Raw genomic sequence first — 23729 nt, 5'->3', positions numbered from 1 at the left:
GCGCAATAAAGTGTAGTTTTGTTTGTATCAATACATATTCCATCTCTTTCGCACAACCGAACGCTTTCGAGTTTTCCCGTTCACGTTCACGATCCAACTCAAAATACGCCAAAAATGACGTCGAGCGATGTTGTTTCGAAAACAGTGTCTCGCGTTTCTTTCTACGGATACCGCGCGCCCGCTCGTCGTTTATTATTTGGAATTTTCCAATCCACTGATTACTACTCGTCGTAAGTTTTACAAACAAATTCGAGTCCATTTCGTATTTTTCGCGATTAGCGGCAATGTAGGAAAGTCGTAAGTGGCAATGACGTTAAGGTCGATTTTCGCGCGCACGCAAAGAAAACACGGCCGAATTGAAACTACTGAGGAGAGCCCTTCGGCGCCCCGGCCGGGCACGCCGCTCAATTCAATCGTGTAGTACAATAGAAAATTCTGTCTGACAGCTCGGGACCGTCACAAGAAAATAATGTCGTTTTTATTACATTTTTTGATAAATTATTATTCTAGTTTCGGTTCGGCGGCGTTCCAACGGCCTTATCGATTTTCCTATTTAGCGCGCTATCGTATTTTATACATTTTCGAAAGGTCCGCGCCGCGTCTATGCGCTTTCGAAAAATATTTTACAAGTATTTTCTCGGCGGCGAACGGACGTCGAGTGCGGTGCCGTAAATTGGTAATAATTCCGTTGATTACACAGTAATATAGTAGCCGAATATGGGTTAGTGGAGGCACGGACACAGCGAGCGTTAACTTCTGTGATACGATCATATGAAAAATGTTTGTGTTTGTTTAAGTTTTAGTGTACAGTTTGGTTGATAGTTGTCAGTGAGTGCATTCCGATTGTGAAAGTGCAGCTAGTGTTATTGTGCGACGGATGCTGCAGTGCTGGCCGCGAAGCTGGTCGCTTGCCCACCAGAACGGTCGCCCGAGTAAGTACAGGGACCTTTCTAGAATGACCTCATAGGGCTAGCCTAGCCTAGGCGACATGCACCTCGCTATCGGTGCGCAAGTTTAATGACACTGTTGCACCAAGAAGTCCCGTATTCCTGACACATAACCTTTAAAACACACAGCTGTAAACATCAAACAACTGGCAATCGAGATTATTTTTAGAAACAAATAATTAGAGAACGAACTTTCTTATTTAAATTTAAAAAAAAAGTATCAATTCCAAGATTCCATTCAGTTCTTGTTGGAAAAAAATGCTGTTTGATTTCTCTATGAAAGTCATTTCTAATAAATAAAAAAAGCAATGTTACTTTCTGATTCATATTGGACCAAAATAATTATTCCAATTGCAAAAGTGTTGAATTGAATGAGAATTTATGAAACCACAGTTTTCTACATTGCTTAATGTAAAATGGCCATTAGTTAAGAAATATGGTCAACTGTAATTGATAATTATTGAATAGAAACTTGCAGAAATACTATTTTAAATCATTGGCATTCTATTGTCAACATGATAGTATCTAAAAAAAGAATTTATTATTAGTAATTGACTAAAAGTCTGTGATAATCACTCATTTGGCTGTACAAACATGAATGACTCTTAAATTATCTATTTAATCACCTACTATGACAATTTATACTTTATTTTACTCAACAATTATCTATTTTAGTAATGAAAAGAAACATAAGTATCTGTTTGAATTGTAAATAATACAAAGTTAATAAAGCAAGGGTATAAATATATGTAATAAACTTTAGACCACATGTTTCCTCAAGATATCTAAGAATATTAATAATGAAAGCAATATTCCCTTAATTTCATTCATTTAAATTATCAATATACACTTATTACACAAATAACACTCTTTTATCAATAGCATGACATGAGAACTTAAAAAAAAAGTTGCAGGCACTTTAAAAAAAGAAGCTATGAAAGGAGGTTTCACATCTGGTCATAGAAAACTAATTTGTCATTGTAAATTATTATAAATTATGAAGGAAAGATTAAGCACAAGTATTACTGATGTAATAATAAACTTATTTTTATAAATTAATAACTGTTGTTAAGTAAATAAGTACAACATGATAATTTTATTGAAATCAAGTATTTTGTGGTATGTAGGACAAGATTGATGTTATAAATAAAGCCTCTATACATTTTAAAGTTAAAAGAAATCTGCTACAAAGTATGAATTTCTTTAATAATAAAAATAAGTGACCAAATAATTATTTCTGGGTTTCAAACTGCTAAAGTTAGAATGAACCATTTTGACAATTCAAATTATTATTAACCATTTTGTAATTTCTATGTGCTTTAAGTATTAGTCATGTGTTATGTGTTCTATAATTTAAAATCATAATGATACTTATCTTTTGACCATTAACCAAACATTCCTTTCAATACTTCAATCATGACTATTTAGCTTGGACTTTTTCAGCCAGCGCTTTCCAGAAAGTTGAGTTTCATAATAACAAAATTTATGCAACCTCATTTGTCTTATTTGATTAGTTTAGACCTATCCTTGTAGTAAATTGTGTAACTGGCATATAAGTATTATTGAATTCTTGATTCCTATTAAGAGTTTTAATTGAAATCATATTAGAAGAAAATAATATGTTAATTTTTAATGGACTCGGATGGTAAATCCCGGAGAGGGTGCATTACAAGGGACTGATATGATCAAAGTCCAAGCTTTACAATGATAGTGATCTTTTACAGACTAAGACAGTTTTTAAGATAACTTCTTGTATTTTATAATTTTAATGAAAAGACCTTCATTTTAGAAACTGCCTAGGATTAAGAAATATCTCAAATCTAATGACAACATTATTTTAATACAGATGTTTGTAAATAAAGTCAACATGAAACGCAATGGTGGCTGAATACAATTTACCTCTGCCAAAATCTATTCTCAATAAAAAGTTCATTATGTCAAGTGCTGTCAAATACTTTTCTAACCCTAAAAAGTTTCATCAACGATTTTGAAGAAGTTTTTAAATGGACCAAGAATAGAATAAATACGAATTTTAAACTGCAACATAGGAAAAATGCATTACTTCCACGAAGTAACTGTGAACTTGTCAGTTAGTTGGCCGCGCGACGCCATTCGGGCGATAACACGTATTGGAAACAAGGGTGGCTAGAACTAAGGCGTTTTTATATCATAACGACAGTTATTATGGGAAGAGGTCTTTATCCAGCTATAGGATAGGAAGGTTATAGGTAGGATGGTGTAACAACGACACAAAAGACGAAATAAATGTATGATGAATGAATAACGTACGCCTAGTTTTTGGTTTGACTTTTAAAAAAAATCGATCTTTTTGACATTTGAATGGTATCAGTATTTGAAGTTTGTTTTATACATTTTGTCTCAGTTTGACAGTTTGAGGGACCTTCAAAATGGCTATATAAGATTCCATCAAGACTTAAAGGTTGAGACAAACATATTTGACCCTTTCAGTGTCTCTTTGTGAATGACATTTCATTTGGCCAAGCGACGTGACTTTGATTTGTCAGTTTAGTGCATTTGTTTGATACTGTAATGGCTGAATGTTAAAATTTCAGTCAGCCAGTCTGTGCTGGCCGGCAGACTTACTCCCAAAATTGTTTTCGTTCTGATTTTGATTCCGTTCTCGATTCGGCCCTAAAATTGGAGTACCGAATCAAACCAACAGCGATCTATTTAACAACGTCGTTAGTCGTCGATCGAACATATTTCCAACTCCCTTCACTGCACGTATTAGTGCAATTGTCGAGATCCAGAGTATCAACTCGATTTCAATTCAATTGAAACAGATCTCGATGCTGTTTGGAGTAAGCCTACTGAATGCGAATGAACTTAATGACGTAGAGACAAATAGACGTTAAGAAATGACGTCAGATGTTAACGAAATTCGTCGTCATAAATACGGCTAAACTAGTAATAAAGCAAAGACATCTACAGTAATGAAACTTAGATCCAGACCTTTTTTGCTGATGCCTTAAAAATATTGTTAGCAACGAGTAAGTGGAGGCCCTAGACCCTGGAGCTGTCCTTAGTGAAATTTTTTTTTTCGGATGGGAAATCGTCATATGACTCCTTACGCTTTGGGTTGAGCGGAAGGGAGTGTCAGACTCCTACTGACTAAAACCCACCCATGTTTCTTCCTTTGTCTTTCGTGTACCGGGTCCACGGTAACCCTTTTGGACAATCCCGCTGCATCCTTTGTGGTCACTGCTAACATAGCTAGTTAGTTTATATATTTGCTTTGTTAAGTCTAACCAATAAGTCCGGTGAGGCATTCGAAGCCAGCGCTAAGGGTAACTTCAGGGACCACGTCAAAAAATCGTCTTAAACTTAGTTCAATTTCAGTATGGTAGTTAGTAAACTATAGTAGTATTGCCCCTAAGCCGATGGACCGATGACTTAAAAATGGTGGCTGGCTCAGACTGGATGCAGGACTCCGAGGACCGGGTGTTGTGGTGCAACTTGGGGGAGGCCTATGTCCAGAAGTGGACCTAGATAGATTGAATTCATTGATTGAAAGTAGGCAGTAAGATAATTAAATACTACAAGAAGAAAAGAAAAGGCTGTGTTACTACTTATAACGGTAGTTTGCTTTGCGTTCCCGTGGTCTCAGGTACAAGGGAAGGGTGAACTCCGGTGGTTTTAGCCGGTAAGAATCCTGCACATCTCTTCGCCTTCCCCAGGGCGGAGAAAGATCATGGGGATTTCATTACGTGGATTTGCAAATTACGCATAAATTTTTGATACTTCTTCCATCGTTCTCCAGGAACTATATACCTAATGGCTAATAAATCTCTAATCGGTAAGAAGAGCTAATCACAAGACAAACTAAGTAGCGACGATCTGTTGGCGTGAAACTATTATTATAATGCTGTAATTGAAACGGCAGTGAACTGCTGCGGAGTTTGTTGTGCCGTTTCTTCTCCCTTAGCAAGAGCATTTGGGCATCGGTGAGGGCTGTGCGAATGTGGGTGTTGCCGTCGTATTTCGACTTTGAAAAGTGCTACTAAGTAGCCTAATTTGAGTTAATGATTTTTGTCTTTTGAGTTAGAAAATAAAGTGATATAGTTTTATAAAATGGTTAGGTTTTGATGGCAGATAGCATCTTTTTCACGTCTGAATTCTGAACTTATAATAACAGTTTGTAATACTTTCAATATAGTACAAAATATAAAATAACAAACGTATTTTAGGTTAGAGCGCAATAAACTCTGACCACTTTAGTGGTGTTACAAATTAAAACTTAAAAGTCAGGTAAGCTTAATCATTGATGATAATCTTAAGTCTACAAAACACTCCCTTCTATACAACCCTAAGAGGAAGGATTATTTCCATTCCGAAAAAAGGTACGTTGCGTAAAGTTTATTCAGTTAAACAAATAAAGTAAAACCGTCACTCTAAGGGCATCGTACAAGAAGACTTAAGAATTATAAGTCAAATGGGTGACAAATCAATTTGTGGTAGGTAACCATAACCTTAATTATTATAGCTTCAACCGCCAATATTAACTGTTTAGCTATCAGGGTTCATTAAATACAGCCTGGTGACAGGCCGATGGATAGGACTAGGATAACGGACCCTAACGTCATCATCATCATCCTAGCCTTTTCCCAACTATGTTGAGGTGGGCTTCCAGCCCAACCGGATTCAGTTAAGTACCAGTGTTTTACAAGAAGCGATTGCCTATCTTACCTCCTCAAGCCAGTTACCTGGGCAACAAGACCCCCCCTGAGTTAAAACGAACCTAAAATATAGACCTGATTGAGATATCCTTCCTTACTGGATCCGGTTATAAACTCAATGATTTGACAGTTCTCTTCTATAAGTTATAGATGTATTTTAACTAACAATGCATTTCAAATTTTGATGTTTGAAACATTAATTTAGGCAACTTTATGAACGCACAGGTTATTAAATTGCCTACGTGTCATTTCTTCGCTAACATGCGCGGGCCGTAATAACTATACTTGAATATGAACCATGCTTAATAACCTCAAAGTATAATAGTTTTCAAAAATGCCTGTACTGGACAGTCGTCGACCATTTTGAACTATCTCCATGAGATAGCCACTTACAAATACTTCGAAACAGATAAATCGTTCAAAAATGTTGTTGCACTGTTGCTAAGCGCATTGCATTGAGTCACTACGTCATCCTATTAGTAATTAAGATACCACTGCCCGTTGTATTTGTAAGACGATCTTATTTTCGACATATAACCTCAAAACATAATCTCATAATCGAAAAAACAGCTTAGTTCCGTTTTCAAAGATTTATGTTTGATAATAAGCTAATCTATGAATGGAATTTATGTTTATCAAGTAAAAACTCGGTATGGCTTACGCTACGTAGTTTGTATTGTTTAATAATTAAGAAATTATTGAAATGTAAAAATAATTTTGAACCCATACTCGTACTCATAAAACGTAAAGTCAATCGAATCTATGACGACTAAGATGGCGGACAAATACAATCTCAAATATGTATTGAACCTCTTTAGATATAAATTAGTATAGTGGTCTAACATCACAATGAATAATAAAAAAATTCTTTAGTACAGATGTCAAAAGAGTTTCGTATAGAAACCCGACCTTTAAACTATAGCGTCGTATAAACAACTGCATTCTCGGAACAATGTGACTTAGTACGAGACGGCAATATACATTTTTCTGTCTACTAGACAAGGACGGAGTATTAGAAATATGCACCAAGTATACAACTGGCGAATGCCTCGAGATGTACTTATTTAATTTAGTTGTGAGCATTGTATGTCATTACAATGCATTTTAAAATGAACGATATCGGTTAATTGAAAACGAAATCTATTTCAATGGTTTTAAGTATAATTTTGTTTGTTTAAAATCGTAATTTCCTTATCGGTTTCCTCTTATAGTTATGATGGATACTTTGACTAAAAATAAACCAATATGAAGTTATTAACACTTGCGTAATTTATTACAATTTTTATGTATAGAGTTATAACTACAAACTTTGACCTTGTTGCTAGGTTTTAATGCTATATAGCATACTAGCTTTTCGCTCGCTTCTTCGCCCGCGTCGAGGTCGGTTATATCGCGTTTCCAAGAGAACTCTTCAGAAGTCCGGGATAAAAACTATCCTATGTTCTTTCTCAAGGTTAACTCTACCTCTGTACCAAATTTCATTAAAATCTGTTCAGTGGTTTAGATGTGAAAGCGTAACAGACAGAGTTACTTTCGCATTTATAATATTAGTAAGGATAGTAAAATTTTCTGATGGTTTTTCATAGCTGATCTTGTAAAATAAGCATAGATTAAAACTAGAAGTTTATAAAGTCAAGGTGATATTGTCGACGTGCACAGTCATGTCATTTTAATGTCAAAATCCCAAAGATCCTGTCTTAGCATGACCGGCCCACAACAGATCAATAACTGATAAACTTTGTCCGCAAAATTGCCATATTAGACTATAGATGTTGAAAACTTAATTATGAAGTATCCCTAATTCTACTATACGTGTATAAGTTACTTAATTCCTCCTAAACGGCTTGTCCGCGATCTAGATGTATCTTTTTTAAGGTTCTGGTAGCTTACTAGATCAATTATTAACATAGACTTAATATACGATTAACATTTTTCCGTTCGAAAAACCGGCTGAAATTGCATCTGTTATTTGGCATGGCTTAATTTGTGATCTAGATGTGTTATGGGGCACTTGTCAAAACTATATTATTCACAGACCTAGAAAGACTTTACCTAGAACGCAAAATGGGCATATGAAATTCTTTAGAGCAATCTCCCGATCTAAGGAATCATATGTCACGAAAGTATTAAATGCATTACTTAGTGCATATTCCAGGCATTGGTAACGAATTTCTAAAAAGACACGCATTTCAAAATTCCTCTGTACTTTTCCACTTGAAAGAAAACGTAAAAAAACCTTTCGAATTATTTTTATTAAGCCTTGTTTTTGAACCATTGTGAAAGTTTAAGAAAAACTTGAATGCGATTTTGTTTTGTTTCCATTCTTCGAAATTCAAAACTTTTGTTTATTTGGTTTCGCGCTCTTTATTCAAAGTGTGGCTCTTTACGGCACGTCCGCCATGACACTTTATTCTTTTTAAATATTTTTTTTATTGTACGAAATGTATATTTGCTAAATCTATTGTTAAGTTTGTAAATAAAAATGGTTTTTGTTGATTAGGTCTAATTTGTGAATAATTCTTGGTAATTCATGATTTACAAGAAAACTTACAGCTCTTTTGGCACGATGCTAGAATCCTATACAGAAATACTATCTTATGCTTAAGGCCACTCTTGCATGCACTTAAAAAAGTCTATTCTTTCAGTCAAAACAACTTCGGCATGCTTTAAGTAATTTAATGTACCTATCTTTTGAATTCCATGTCACTGCGACATATTTCTGCAAAAAAGTATTTGAGCTATTTGGTATAGAAAAGAGTCTTGTTTAATAGTTTTAAATTGACAGCTTCTTATTGACATCTAAATAATCAAGTCAAGTACTAATAATTTTCGTTAAGACCTAACTAGAAAGTCTAATTTTGCAATACACCGAGCGGTTTATGAAGGCTCGTCTCAAGGTAAGATCTAACTTAGATTGCAGTTTCGCGGTTTAGATAATAATATTTGACTCCGTAAAAATGGAATTAAATCTGAATCATGCTTTTACCTTCTGCTGATATGTCCTTACAATTCTGTCAGCCAGACTTGCTAAATAGAATCCAAATTCTGAGGATCCAGTGACTGTCTTCTCTATGGGTTTTACCGGTAATGATCGTGGTGAAGAGCCCATATGTCTTTCGTATTGTTGCAAGCTACCTGCTTGTTAAGGGGCTACATTTATCCTGGCATTCCCACGGAAACATGAACTACCGCGCGCTGCAAACTGAAGCCCACGCGGAAGGAGTTACGGGCAACGGCTAGTACACTAATACATTTTTATAGATAACTAGCTGACCCAGCAAACGTTGTTTTGCCTTATGAATTATTTCTAGTTGTATGTATTTTTAATGACACATTATAAAAAAAATCGTCCAAATATTTTTTGTTGTGTGAGGTACCCTTAACACTTAGGGGTATGAAAAATAGATGTTGTTCTATTCTCAGACCTACCCAATATGTATACAAAATTTCATAAAAATCGCCCGAACGGTTTCGGAGGAGTACGGTAACTAACATCGTGACACGGGAATTTTATATATTAGATTTGTTTGTCACCCAACTGATGTGTTTCTGTTTGTTCCATTAGTACGGAACCATGAGTGTTACAAGTCCGACTCGCACTTAATAAACGGTCTCCTATATTATTTACTAGCTGTTGCCCGCGGCTTTACTATTTTGTAATACCAAAGCGAGCTCCGTTGTCCAGTTTTCCTTTAAAAAACATTTCCAGCTACTTTGTTATAAAACTGAATTTGCTGTATTGTCTATTTAAAATTAAAAGAAAACATATTTAAACGTGTTTTATTACTATTAATGAAGAAACGACAAGTTTGAAAATCAGAAATATTTCATAAAAATTGACCCGTTTTACTCCCTCAGGATGGTTTTTGAAAAATAAAATACGCATTATTCATAACTTTCGATGAAGAACTTGTATACTGAATTTCATTTGAATAACTTCAAATACTGTAAAGTTTCATACTAACTCTGCCCCCATTTTATCCCTAAGGGTGTGAATTTAAAAAAAAAAATCTTAGTGCTCCCGTACGCAATGAGCAAAAGTCTTTCAGTGCAAAATTTAAAGTTTCTAACATAATCTAAGATCTGTCAGTCTATCAGCTTTCGCTTATATATGTATTTTCTAAATGTTTCCAACTTGCCTTCCTATCAAACTATCCTATGTGTTAATTCTGGTTATAAACTATCCGTGTACCATGTTTCGTCTAAATCCATTCAGTGGTTTTTGCGTGAGAGAGGAACAAACATCCATACATACAAACTTTTGCGTTTATAATATTAGTAGGAAGAAGAATGGTAGGTTTTAGTTTTGAAAATTTGTTATTTAGCAATCGAAAGACTAAAGAAATTCAATTAGAGTTTGAGATTCCAAGTGAAATAGCGAAATTAGTAAATTCGAAACTACGATGTTTAAAACAAAATGTTTCTACTTAAATATCGATACAATGAACGTTGGACGACGGATGTTGTTCGTTGAAAACGAAACGATATTAAAACCGCAACGAATGGCTCAAAATATAGGACGAAACTGAAATCCGAATGATTTCGCATCGGTTTTGGTGCAAAAATTAATATGGCGGTTGGGTCTGTACTATATTGATGTATTGACAAGGTTCTGAATAGGTCTTTTGCAGAAGAGTCTTATATAAATTTGTTTTTAAAAACAGAGAAATATCTGAAAAAACCTTTATTTTAAGTTATAGGACTAAACGGATTTAAAAACTGACAGTTTAGATTGCTTTCTGGCTTTGGAGTCCAAATTTATCGTAACAGAGTTCCTATCAGCCAGCTATCCACCTTCCAGCTCCAGCATCAGATCAGCATGTCATATCAAAGTATTGCATTTGATTGTCATACAATATATGTGACAATGTAGGGATAATCGCTGGATCTAAAACAGAAAGACAAGTTATTTGTCATTAAATATTATTAACCCAAACTGTCCAAGGAAATGGGCATGGCTTATACAGATATGATCAATACAGAAGATGAAATCTTTGAGTGATTATTGCATGTACATAAACGGGTACTATCCGTATCTATGTTTTATGATAGGTTCTAAGGAGTATGGATGTCATTAAACATTCACGTGTCCAGCGTCACAACATTGAATCACCTCATAACTGTCATGGCGGATGTTTCATACAAAATTTATTGTTTTACATCATATATTTTGATGCACGGTTTTTCCAATCAAGAAAAATCGTCTGAAAATATAACTTTGATTAGCTAGACAACGTAAAATTGCTTTAGAAGCTAAAACTTCAAATTTATAAGAATGACAGTCCTGTTCGACAAGTGACGCGACTTTATCAGTTCAATATATCTGAGCGATTCGTCAGCGTATAGCGAAATGCAACTTGACGAAAGGTCGTAATCAATTAACCAAATGATTTCTGCGTAGCTCTATATCAAAAAATATTGGATTTCTTTTAAAAATGATGGCCTTGGCCAAAAATGATGATTTACAAACATAGTCACATGCACAAAGACACCGAGACTCAGAATAAGCATTCGTGGATCGCGCCAATGCTAGTTTTACGCGGAGAACGAATCGACACGCCGCTCACAGTGTTTGGCGGGATGACCAACACAACTTGGCTATCCGTGCTTTTGATAGACAAGTGTTGAGTTGGACGTATTTCTAATACTTTCAGGAGGCTGCATACTACTGTTGTTGTGATGAAGATCTTCTACGATCTTCTACGTAGTACGCCCTATCGATTCCACGTCATCATCGGCTTAGCCTTTTCCCAACTATGTTGGGGTCGATATTTGACGTGCAGAGGCTTTCGCATTAAGAATGTCACTGTTATTTACCTAACTCTAACTGATTTATAAGTTTACAGTTTATACCTTCAATATGAATATTTAAATGAGAGAGAAAAGGGAAAAATCCCTAATATTATGCATCGCGGTCAGTAATATGTAAATGAATAGTTATATGATAAAAATAATAATATTTAGTCACTTTTATAATGCATTAATAAGTTAAAATGCTTGTTACGAGTAAATTAAGTATAACTACTTCCTTTCGTTTATTACGGTATTCTAACGTCGGTTTTAAAGCTGTCGTGTACAGGCCGACAGTACGGGCTGCCAAACGTAGAAACATGTAAATAACTTCATCGGTTCAATATAAAGAATGGACTGAGCATCCTATAAAAAGGGATGAACTAAACACGGATGCCGAAGTCCAAGAGACAAATCAAAAATCAAAAGTTCTTATTTCAGGCACTTTCAAAATGTTACGAAAGACAGCGGAGCCTTAGAAATTGGTGTCCGTTTTTACTCTTTGGGAGCAAAACCCTAAAAGGGGCGAGTTTTATTTATAACTAGCTGTTGCTCGCGACTTCGTCCCCGTGGGTAGAAGATATAAGTTATGATTTGTGCCTGCCCTGTTTTTTTTCACATTTTCCATTGTATCTTCGCTATTATAAGACGCAGCGTGATGGTTTAGAGCCTAAAGCCTTCCTCGATGAATGGTCTAATCAACACAAAAAGATTTTTTCAATTTGGACCAGTAGTTCCTGAGATTAGCGCGTTCAAACAAACAAACTCTTCAGCTTTATATGTTAGTATAGATAACTACATACCATAACATTTCAACGAGTCAAGCTGTAAGTACTGGCAATGGCGAAATTTTCAGGCACACTTAGTATAAAATCAGGAAAATGTCAACAAAATCATATTTATTGTAATGATAATGAACAATCAAATCGATTACTAAGCAAAACGAATGATACGAAAGAAAGTGATTAATGTTTTTTCCAGATTTCATTCATTTCCGCCATTTTGGAATTCTAGGAACCCCCAGAGAGAGAGATCAATAAAATCATCGGTCAAACGGAATGGAGCATGTAATTTGTGGGAAACTTTTAAATTTCAAGTAACTAAATTCAAATCTTGACTGAGAACGGTCATAGAATATTTTTCCATTCATTTGAAACCTTTCATTTTGAAACCTCTTTCGAATGAACTTGATGAAGCTGCAAAATCATGATATTTAAAAACGCTCCAAATATCAGCCATTTTAAAATCCTGATTAACCTGGTATAGCATAATTAAAACTGAATCATTGTCAGTGTAACCTTTGTCAAACAAAAAAAAAACAATGTTAGGAGCGACCATTTTGCCTCGGCTAAAAGAACTCTAAAACGTTAGGTACACATAAACTTGCATAATATTTTTAGCGCCATTATCAGAATTTTGAAAATAATACTTTGATGATTCAGTGCAAAGTATTAACGAACGATAAAAGTATCGATTAATTAATTATATGTTAAGATTGCTTAGATATTTACCGATTATGAAGAAATCGGTGATTACAGCGCTATTTTTATGAATGAGAGTTATCATATTGATTTTTGTCATTGTAATAATCGTAATATAGATAAATACATATCATTTTGAAATTTACAAATATGTTGTATTAATATCTTAATAAAACGTTCGTGAGGCGGATTCATATTTTATTGAATAACCGTTTAGTCACGCGCATTTATCGGGATCGCTGGATTAGATTCGTACCCAACCGGATTCCGTAATCCTAATCGCCCTTAATCGTAAACTCAAAAATGTATATGTATCAACTTTCTGATGACAAAAAACGAAATGAAATTCAGAAGTCACTTATTCAAATTTGGCTTCTAAGTATCACATTCTTAATCTCAATTTACAATTGTCAGTACCCAGATTCGTCCACCTGCCATCGCTTCCCAAGTGCTTTTGCTGCGAGAGAAGAAACGTCAGAATAAACTCCCTAGCACTAACGTTTTTTTATACCCATCCGTCATCCCTATTCGATGTAAGATTGTTTAGTCATTGGAGTCCTTAATCATCAGCTGACGAGCCGACGGACGGTATAGCGAGTCGAAAAAAAATGATAGAGTAAATAGATTTAATGGACTTGTAAAACCATGATGTCATACGGTTTCGTACGTCTTTCGTTTTAAATCTATTTGTCAGGCATTAGAAAATGTCATTCAGCTTATTTAGGTGCTACAGTACGTAGACAGACAGATAAGGAGGGGTACAACCTATTCGATGCGAATACAGAAATTAGGTATTAAAAGAATCAAAACGTTAGGTGTAATGGTCGTTGTTGCCGTTGTAAGCAGAATAGTCCGAAATGATTACCGCGCCTTGGTACATGAAGGGCAAAGAAAAGAACCAGGGTGGGTTTTAGTCAGTAAAAGTCTGACACTCCCTTCCGTTTAACCAAAAGCGGGAGGATTCATTCGATGATTTCCGATCCGAAAAAAAAATGATGGAAACTCGTGGTACTTGAAGTTCTGTGTATGGTTTTGTAAACATGCGCCACAGGTTCGATCCTGTCGCAAATAGAGTACTATTGTGACCTTTTCTAAGTTAAACCTATTTTTTAAAATAATGGGGAAACCCGGTATCAAATACTGGAATCTGAATACACCGACCCTCCGTAAGCTAGCGTGCTCAATGCTTAAATACTCTCCCTGTCTGTGGAACGTATATAGGTATTATTTGTACATATCTCTTTTAATTCACGTGACTACTAGGGAAGAAACCAGGTCCTTTTTAAACGCGTACACGGGGATAAAAGTCCAACATGCTGGGGCCTTGTTGACAACTTTAAATTTCCGATTAAGCCTCTGCCAGGGGCCATCTACTATCGCAATAGAAAATTAGGCATATACGCCCAAGGTAGTAATAATACTATCCTAAAGTGTACCATTTCCTTAAGAAACTGTGGAATAATTATATTGTTAAAACAATTGTTTGACATTATAATACATTTCCATAAAAGACGAATCAAATATAAGCTATTTTTGTTCGTTAATAGATTAACGGCACAATACTCGTTACCGTCTATTTTTAGCATCACGTGTTTTTAAAACGTGACTGTTCATAGGTATGTATTTTTTACCTACAAACACATGACCTCTATTAGAGTACGCCGAGTTGCTGGTTCTTACAAAATGTCTTTTTCTTTTGTATTGATTTGAAGTTGTTCTGTCAGTGTCCAGTGGTGTTTTTGAAGAGAAAATGCTACTGTTTGTTGTTAAATTTTAATTTTGAATACTTTCACAACAATTTTTCTGAAATTTATCGTCATAAAAGGGGTTTTTAACAGATTAAGATGTTAGTAGCGATTGTCAGTTTAGCGTAGTTTAATACCGGTCAGTGCCTACAAAATGTACCCAAGGCCGTTTGGCCAGTGAGAATCGCGTTCGAATTTCGAAATGAAAACGCGAACGTCATTGGTCCGTTTAATTTGGAATCCGTTCGCGGAACCAAATTTTGTTTGCTGTTTTTTTCTTGTCTGTCTTTTTTGGGTATCGCATTGAAATTACAAAACCAATTTCGAGAAATTGAACTGCTCTGTTTTTTTTTGTCTATTTTGATGCTTCATTTTCCTTATTTACGAGAGTGCGAACAAAAAATATGGCATAGTGGTACAATGATTGGACTACGTTCACGCGTGCATCACAACGTTGTAGATTCAATTCTAAGTTAGTGATTCTCGACTGGATGAAAAAAATAATGTATTTATAAGCCAGACTGTTAATATACAGTATAGAATATTAATAATGGATACAATAAAGGCATATGTTAAAAGGCGGGTGCCATCATTTAAATTACTTTTTAATTATATCAAATACCAATAGTCCAAATTAGTTTTATCTCCACAAATTACAATACTTTTGCATCTACCCTGGGTCATCTATTCTGTTCTTCGTGAGTACAGACATTGACATCTGACATTTTGATGAAATGACCCCTGCAGTAAGGAATTTAATCCTTGTATCGCGGGCGATTTCACAAACATACAAATCACATTCACAAAGACACCCAGAATCAGAACAAGTATTCTTGATCACAAATGCTTATCCTGCGGGGATCGAACCGGCGACACGACTCGCACAGTGGATTTGCTGTTACCACAATGCAGTATAATATCTTCTTAATAAGCAGTACTTGCATTCAAGTCTCGTAGAATCGAGCATTGATAGAACACGGAATTAAATAAATCGGTGAAAGTAAAATAAAACAAACCAGCATTTGTTACAAAATGGACGCTAGAGTAACGCACAAAAAGGTTTCTGCTTTCGGCCATATTGTGTCGGTGGGTACGTTGCGATTCCGTGAATGGATTTTCGCTTATACTGTTGCAGGTTCAAATCCAATCGAAGTAGGTTGCAATAGGATCTCGTATTCTAGGGAAGGATAGGGAATTTTCGTTTTAGTCCAAAAGTCCGGTATATAAATAAATAAATAAATGCCGACAACATCACATACATTGTTCTGAACCCAAAGTAGGTTGCTAAAGCACTTGTGTTAAGGAATTCAGATACACCGAAGGTACCACAAATACCCAGACCCGAGACGGTTTAGAAATGTGAGTTTTTACATTGACCCGACCGGGGAACGAACCCGGGACCTCAGAGCTAGCGACACCTTGAATCCGGTGCGCACGCCCACTCGACCACGGAAGTCGTCATATGACTCTGTTTTTCCTTGGGTGAAGAAAGTCTATGACGATTTCCGCAATAAACGTTTTTGGTTAAACTGGAACAAATCAAAATATTTTTATATTAACTATCGTGAGAATTATTCATAATTAAATGATGCAACGGTTTACTCACGCGTATTTATCGGGAATGCCCGACTAGTTTCGGACCTAACCAAAGTCCTTAATAATGAGTTGACGCGGCGGGGTCGCGAGTCGAAAATTCGAGCTTACGACTGTCTAATCATATCTTAGCCTTGGGAGTTCGCAAAAGAGCATATTTACTAAACATCCCTCCAAAGTTCTTAACAAGCCAAAATGTCAACAGCTTTCCCAAATCCATTTAGGAAAAAATTTTGTTTATAGCATCAAAAGTTTTGAGCTTGGCTTAAAAATTCTGCCGAATACCATTCAATACTGTAAGAGGAAACAAAATGGCGAAATCTGTTTTTGCATACATTCGTGTTGTTTGTTTTGGAAATCAAATAAAAAATCCGGTGCGGCGGCGAATTCGATAGGCATTTGTTTACGAAGTGAAAATGAAGTTGTTTTTGGTTAGTGTCTTTGGCTGGGAGGATAGATAGAATATTCTTTGTTGCACACCACATAAGTACAGCTATGATAAGCTAGCTGTAATTTTGGCCGTTGTAGTCTATAATTACTGCATACAAATGAATTATTTAGGGCTTAATGGGCAGAAATGGAAGCCTATTTGTAAAGCTACGTCCTTTAGTTTATCAACAGGCTGTTTACCACGGTGTCTGAGATGCAGCTGGTGGCAAAAGCACAGACAGTTCTAAGCAGTTCGACTTGCTATTAAAATGCAGTTATCGTACTTTCAAGGGTAGAGTATGCCAATTTAACTTGAACCGAAAATGAACCAATTATTATCTTTATTCAAATCCCCTTACATTGCTTTTAACTTGAATACGAAACAAAATTTAGCAATTGCTGAGTTTTTTTGACAATCTTACAACAATAAAAGACCTTGGGCCATAGACTAGCCATAGAGTTTTCTAATTCTGTTCGCCGCTCCCCTGCGATGCTTCAATGGTTTACAGCCGTGTGATGTCATGACTGACCTTATCGAATGTACTCTTTAAATTTGTTGAATGGACTGAATTGTATGTTTTATTCAATTTTGGTAAGATATATCACAAACTGAGAAATAACAAGTTGTTACCCGATGGCCATATCGAAAATGATCCCACAGGAACATAAAATCAGAAAAAATCCAGGTTAAAAACTATCTGTGTACCAAGTTTCGTCTTAATCTGTCCAGCGGTTTTTGCGCGAAAGAGGAACAAACATCCATACATGCAAACTTTCGCGTTTATAATATTAGTAGGATAATCTCAACCTGCTAATGTTTCACGGCTGGGTGGTGGGTTACCTTTTTCTATAGAAGCCTGTAATCAGCAGTGGGACGTATATAAGCTCGCATTATTATATACTACTTGTTGGCCCGCGACTTCGTCCGCGTGGTTAGAAGATATAAGTTATGATTTATATCTGCCCTATCTTTTTCCACATTTTCCATTGTATCTTTGCTCCTATTAGTCGCAGCGGGATGGTATATAGCCTGAAACCTTCCTCGATAAATGTCTATTCAATACAAAATATCTTTTCAATTTGAACCAGCAGTTCCTGAGCGTATTAGCGCGTTCAAACAAACAAACAAACTCTTCAGCTTTATATATTAGTATAGAGTATAGATTTGACATCTAACACAAATAAAACTTAATAAGACCTGTTCCTGCTTATACACTTTATACAGTAGTTCCTAGTTTCACATTCTAGTTTGTTTAAGGCCCAGCTTTCCAAGAACAGCGCGCCAGCATCGATCTGTCCAATTCTCAGGATTCCAAATAGGTTAGTTAAGAGAGCGGTTTCTTTCTAACTGATATTAAATTGAAGTGACTGTTGTACAAGAACGTAAAAAAAGGTGGTATATAATTATATATACCTCGTGCCTCAGTAACGGCTGTAGGGATAGATCGATCAAAGGTTAAGCGATGCTTTGTGCGTTCAATCTTTGATACTTGTCTATATGCCAAATTTTCTTTGTAATTCGGAAAGCAAGACCTGGCTGTCATTTCTGTCATTTAATGACTCATCTTGGACATTTGCGATCCTGCCGTTTCAGCTCATGATTAAGGGCTCCGGTTGGGTCCGAAACTAGTCGGGCAATCCCGATAAATACGCGTGAAACGTTGCTTTATTTAATAATGGATCAGTCTCACAATAGTTACTATAGAACCTAGGAATTTTAGCAAAAAGTTTTAATAAGGTTTCACGTTAAACGGGTATTTTGAATTGAATGAAATCATTTAGTCTGCAAGTAGGATATATCATCACTTACATGTATTTTTGAGAAAGCTGTACTCGATATTCCCTATCTGACTACCCTGAGAAGAAATGACGAAACAAACTCAGGTGTCGCAGTCTCTTTTTAAGTCCAGACAATTTTTCAAATGCATAAACTAATAAAACTAAAACAGAGTATTTATTTGGACTGGGTCTCATCTGCTGTTTTGGAGCTCGCGTAACTGTGAAACATAAGAAGCGAAAGTAAACAAGTTTAAACTTAGACTTTGAACTTATCCTTAAGTCCAAAGTTCGTCGAACGACTTCAATTCATACATGCAATTTTAAGCTCCATAATCATAGCTAAAAAAGACAGCAAAAAGGTTGGCAAGCTTTAGTCATCATCACAGATAAAAAAATAAAAAAAACTTTGTATGTAAAACGTCATACAATAAAAAGCCGGCCAAATGTGAGTCGGACTTTTGCGTAGTGTTCCTTACCGTTTATCATTTTTTTTAAATTGCCTTTCATTATTTATACTATTCTCTTTTAAATGTTTTTTTTTTACTTAGGCAACAATATTAGGAATTTTCAAATGTCTATCATCGCCTGCGACAGCGGACATCAAAGTCTTAGTAATAGGGTCCCATTTAGGGCTTAAGTTACGGAACCCTAAGAAACATATACTATAATATGTATGTAAAACGTCATATTGTAAAAAAAGGTCATGACTAGGCATTATATTCGTATTCCGTTGCCTACTGTTTGAAGAAAAACAAGAAAGTTTGAATGACGAAGCGATATAAGTTCCGCATCCATCTTTAATCGTTAGACGATCCATGTTCGTCACGTTTTTATATTAAGAACGATTTATTTGAGTTAAGAACTATTCATTTGAATTAAGAATGTTCGAGTGAGAGTGAGAATGATTCAAATGAGTTCTTGTCGTAAGGTTGCCGTTTCTTATACATACATAATATATAATAACAATAATACCAATTTTTGGTAACTTTGTGGTTGCCAACCCTCTAATTTATATGTCACCTACCAAAAACTATTTTGTACAGCGGCATCATCATTGAAAATTTCAATTGTCTGGCTATCACGACTCATGAAATACAGCCTGGTGACGGACATTGGAACTGGTAGAGAATGCCTCAGGTATTAAGTCCGCCATTGTACAAATATTGTAAAAAAAAGTGTAAATTAATAAAATAAATAAAGGACAGACAAAACCGCGTGCCTCAGCTAGTGTGAATATACGATTTGTTATTTTTAACACAGCAATGTATAAATTTGCTTAAATGTGAAAGTTTCTATAAATAGAAGTTCGTTTTTTAACTCGTAAACCGTTAAATATTAATATATTTAACTAAAAAGACCATATTTTACGTCAACTTTTGATGTTTGTCAAGTCTTAAACGATATATTATAAACCATCCCGCGTTAAGGAATTAATCCTTGTATCGCAAGGGTGTTTCACAAATATTCAAGTCACATGCCCAAGATGCTCGTGGCTAAGCTATAACCGCATAGCGAAAAGCTCACAGGTTAAGCTATGCTTGTTTTGTTGGTCCGTAGATGGGTGACCATCTTTGTCATAACGAGTTCCTCCGTGTTTCGGAAGGCACGTTATATGGTGGGTACCGGCTGTTATTCCTACATCTTTGACAGTCGTTACAGGTAGTCAGAAGATTGAAAAGTCTGACAATCAGTCGAACCAAGGGGTATCGTGTTGCCCAGGTAACTGGGTTGAGGCGGTCAGAGGAGGCAGTCGCTCCTTATAAAACACTGGTACTTAGCTGAAACCGGTTAGACTGGTAGCCGACCCCAGCATAGTTGGGAAAAGGCTAGGCCGATGATGATGCACAAGATACCAAGACTAAGTGCCTGCTTTTGCATGAACTTTTCATGTACACTTTCACACAAATGCTTGTCCTACGCGGGGATCGAACGTGCGTCACGACGCGCTCAGTAGGTTTTGCGTGGTGACCTATACCGCTCGGCTATCTTGTGACTATCACTTTATCTTGTGATAAAGTGATAGTCTTTTGTTTTTCCACAAAGAGAGCTGGACTACGGCCTCTTAAAGAATTTTTGCAGTTGCGATAAACTAACTGTGTGAGTGCTAAGGGCCGATTTTTCAATCATCAGTTATCTAACTTCTATCTGAGGAATAAATATGGCCGTTTGTCATATTTTCTATTCAAAAGCTGTCAAAACGTCAAACATATTCGTCAGATAAAAGTTATTTGGCTATGGACAATCGGCCCTAAGACGTATTAACTGTGAGAGTCTATTGGTATGAATGTTTGACTGCTAGATCAGAGGTCGTAGGTTCAATCCCGGCACAATATTTTCGAATTCATGTGTAAAATATTAAGAAATGATCCACTTCTAAATATCAGTAAAGGAAAATTGTATACATAAGAATTGTTTAAGCGTGTGTTAAGCTATGTGAGAAGTCTACGGGCGCTATAAACACTGACACCAGGTTGTACATCAACCATACGATTAGGGTTGCCAACTATACTGTTTTAAACAGTATTATACTGTTTTTCACTAAATTATACTTTTTACTGTTTTACAAAAAAAAAGTATACAAAAATACTGTTTCAGCATCGAAGCAGACGCTCAAAAATTTTTTTTGTCAGACAGAGGGCGCTCACTGCGCGCTCACTGCTGCAGCTAAAAACAAATCAAATCACACTAAGTTTCTGAACGAATCTGTCACTGTCAGTGTGCCTACTGTCACTGTCAGTGACAAATATTCAAGACTGTCAGTGTCATGTCATTCGTGTATGTTACAATTACTACTACGTTAAGTTCGTTATCAATATTTAACCGTTTTTTGTGTGGAGTGAACCCTGTAGTGATAAGCTTAGTGTACAAAAGATGGAAAGTGATAGTGACACTACTCCTACAACGCCAAGAAAGAAAGCCAAACTATCGAAGGTAAAGCAAAAATATAAGCACGAATGGGAATGCCAATATGACTGGTTAACGAGTGATCCACTGTGCGAATATAATGCTAAATGCAAAATGTGTGCTTTAACATTTACAATTTCTCACGCAGGTGTTGGGCAGGTTCGGAACTTTCGTTTGCATCTTGCTTGATTTCCACTTATCAATTTTTGCTTAAATAATAAGATATTTTAGGTAACTATTTTACTATATTTCGTTTCCGTTTTTTTAGGTTAAACAACACTTGACCAGCAAAAAACACCAAGCAAAAATGGAAATGAGAAAATCTAGTGGATTGTTACAAAAGTTTTTTCCTAAAACTTCTGCTTCTACATCAGGCTTGTCTTCTAATGAAGATACCAAGTTAGCAGCGGCTGAGTTAGCGATGACATACCATACTGTCAAGCATAATTTATCATACAATAGCCAGGACTGTAGTATCAAATTAAATAAGATTATCTATGTTGATTCCAAAACAGCCACTAACTTACGATTGGCTAGGACAAAAATGGAGGCATTAGTGACCGAAGTTCTTGGCCCACATTCCTTGCAGTCTGTTATTGATCAGTTAAATAAAGACAATGTATTTTACTGTCTGCAAACTGATGCCTCCAATAAAAAAATATTAAATTGTTTCCTCTGGTAGTTCAATATTTTACCCCTAAAAGTGGAATACAACAAAAATTAATTGATTTTTATGAAAATCCAGATGAATCTGCCAATGGTATGTTTTCAGCAATTAAAAACTCCTTAGAGTCTTTGGAACTTCCTTTCAGTCAAATATCTGGTTTTAGCGCTGACAATACTAATGCAAATTTTGGACATAATCATTCATTATATACAAACATTTTAGAGGTTATTCCAGATTTAATAAAAGGAAATTGTCATGCCCATATTGTACACAATTCAGTGAAACATGCTATGAATTGTTTAAATTATGACATTGAGAACATTATATTAAAAATCTATAGCCATTTTTCTGTGTCAGCATGCAGAAGAGAAGAATTAAAAAGATTTGTAGCACTTGCTGAAGGAGAGTTTCATGAAATAAAACGACACATAGGAACTCGTTGGCTGTCACTTTTACCAGCGATTGATACAATTTTGCTTAATTGGATACCAATTTGTAATTACTTTGTTGATTTGGATGTTGACTGTCCAATGGTTATTCAAAATTTATTAATGTTAGATGATAATGTTAAAAATAAAGTTATTTATAGTTACCTTCTGTATGCTAGTCATATATTAAATGTTTTCAATAAAACAATTAAGAAATTAGAAGGAAATGATGTAACAATTTTAGATGTTTATAACACTATGACTGGTTAAAGACTGAGCTAATTCAAAGAAAAAATGATAATTATTTTGGCCATGAAACAAAAAAAGTTTTAAATACCATTAGAGAGTCTTCCCAAGAAGTTTTTAATAGAACTATTAATAACTTTATACTTTTTATTGAAAAGGCTAATTTGTATTTAGAGAAATGGTTCGATTTCAGTCAGACTAATTGGCTTTCTTTAATTAGCTGTTTGTCATTGAAGTCTGCAGTGACATTTGATCATTTTGAGAAAATTATAGATAATCTAAATTTATATAGACTCAATATTGGTATGGATGATTTATATTCAGAATTAACAAATTTTAAAGTAATTTATGAGAAAATATCAGAAGACAAAAATTTTACTGAAATGAGTACTGGCCAAAAATGGAGCCATTTATTAGTTAACACTGCAGAAGAATTTAAAAACATTACAAAAATAGTCTCATATCTACTTTCTGTTCCCGCCACCTCAGCATTTACTGAAAGAGTTTTTTCAGTAATGAATGCTAAGTGGCGGGATGATAGAAACAGAGCATCCATCAAATTAATAAAAAACGAGCTCCTCATTTATTTTAACTTTGATATAAATTGTGATGAGGCATATGAAATTTTTAAAAAAGATTGTGAATTAATACGTTGTGCGAGAAGCTCAAAAAAATATGTATTTAAAGCAATAAATAAATAAAATACTGTTCGTTTTTCTAAAATACTGTTTGATAATCTTCATAGACCTGAATATACTTTTTTTCTTGTAAAAAAAGTTGGCAACCCTACATACGATAGTTCACCTTTAAAACAAAATAAACTCAATCAAAATCGCTCAATCTGTTCGGGAGCTATGATGCCACGGATATATACCGACACGTCAGACTTATAACCCTTCTGGCGTTGGGTCTTAAAAAGATGCATCGTTAAGACCAACAGACGGACAGTTATTTTCTCATGTATATTATTAGTACGTTTTATTATGGGATGACATAAGGTCGTAATAATATCGTTTACGATGT

At 35.3% G+C, this 23729-nt stretch overlaps 2 protein-coding genes across 3 annotated transcripts in view; both read left to right on the top strand.

The window, feature by feature from the left end:
* Positions 1 to 236: 236 nt before the first annotated feature.
* The window catches only part of LOC113505486, a 64582-nt gene continuing 41089 nt past the window's right edge, over positions 237 to 23729 (top strand). The window contains 1 exon segment of the mRNA XM_026888212.1: positions 237 to 932. The gene's annotated coding sequence lies outside the window, so the exon portion shown is untranslated.
* LOC113505487 lies at positions 21057 to 22271 on the top strand. 2 transcript variants are annotated; one of them, XM_026888214.1, is made up of 2 exons: positions 21057 to 21392; positions 21634 to 22271. In XM_026888214.1, exons 1-2 carry the CDS (start codon positions 21333 to 21335, stop codon positions 22045 to 22047), a joined length of 474 nt encoding a protein of 157 aa, XP_026744015.1. In that variant the 5' UTR covers positions 21057 to 21332; the 3' UTR covers positions 22048 to 22271. The 2 variants fall into 2 exon arrangements, with proteins under 2 accessions (XP_026744015.1, XP_026744014.1); XM_026888213.1 differs by having other exon boundaries at positions 21057 to 21524.

This window comes from Trichoplusia ni, chromosome 26 (genome assembly GCF_003590095.1).
Source record: "Trichoplusia ni isolate ovarian cell line Hi5 chromosome 26, tn1, whole genome shotgun sequence".
NCBI classification, from domain to species: Eukaryota; Metazoa; Arthropoda; class Insecta; order Lepidoptera; family Noctuidae; genus Trichoplusia; species Trichoplusia ni.
This window is presented reverse-complemented; position numbering and strand designations above follow the sequence as displayed.

Excerpts from the sequence above, each read along its gene's own strand:
- LOC113505487 (XM_026888213.1), top strand. The coding sequence starts at position 21,333 with ATGGAAAGTGATAGTGACACTACTCCTACAACGCCAAGAAAGAAAGCC. Across the intron at positions 21,525-21,633 it reads CTCACGCAGGTGTTGGGCAG|GTTAAACAACACTTGACCAG; the intron begins GTTCGGAACTTT and ends CCGTTTTTTTAG.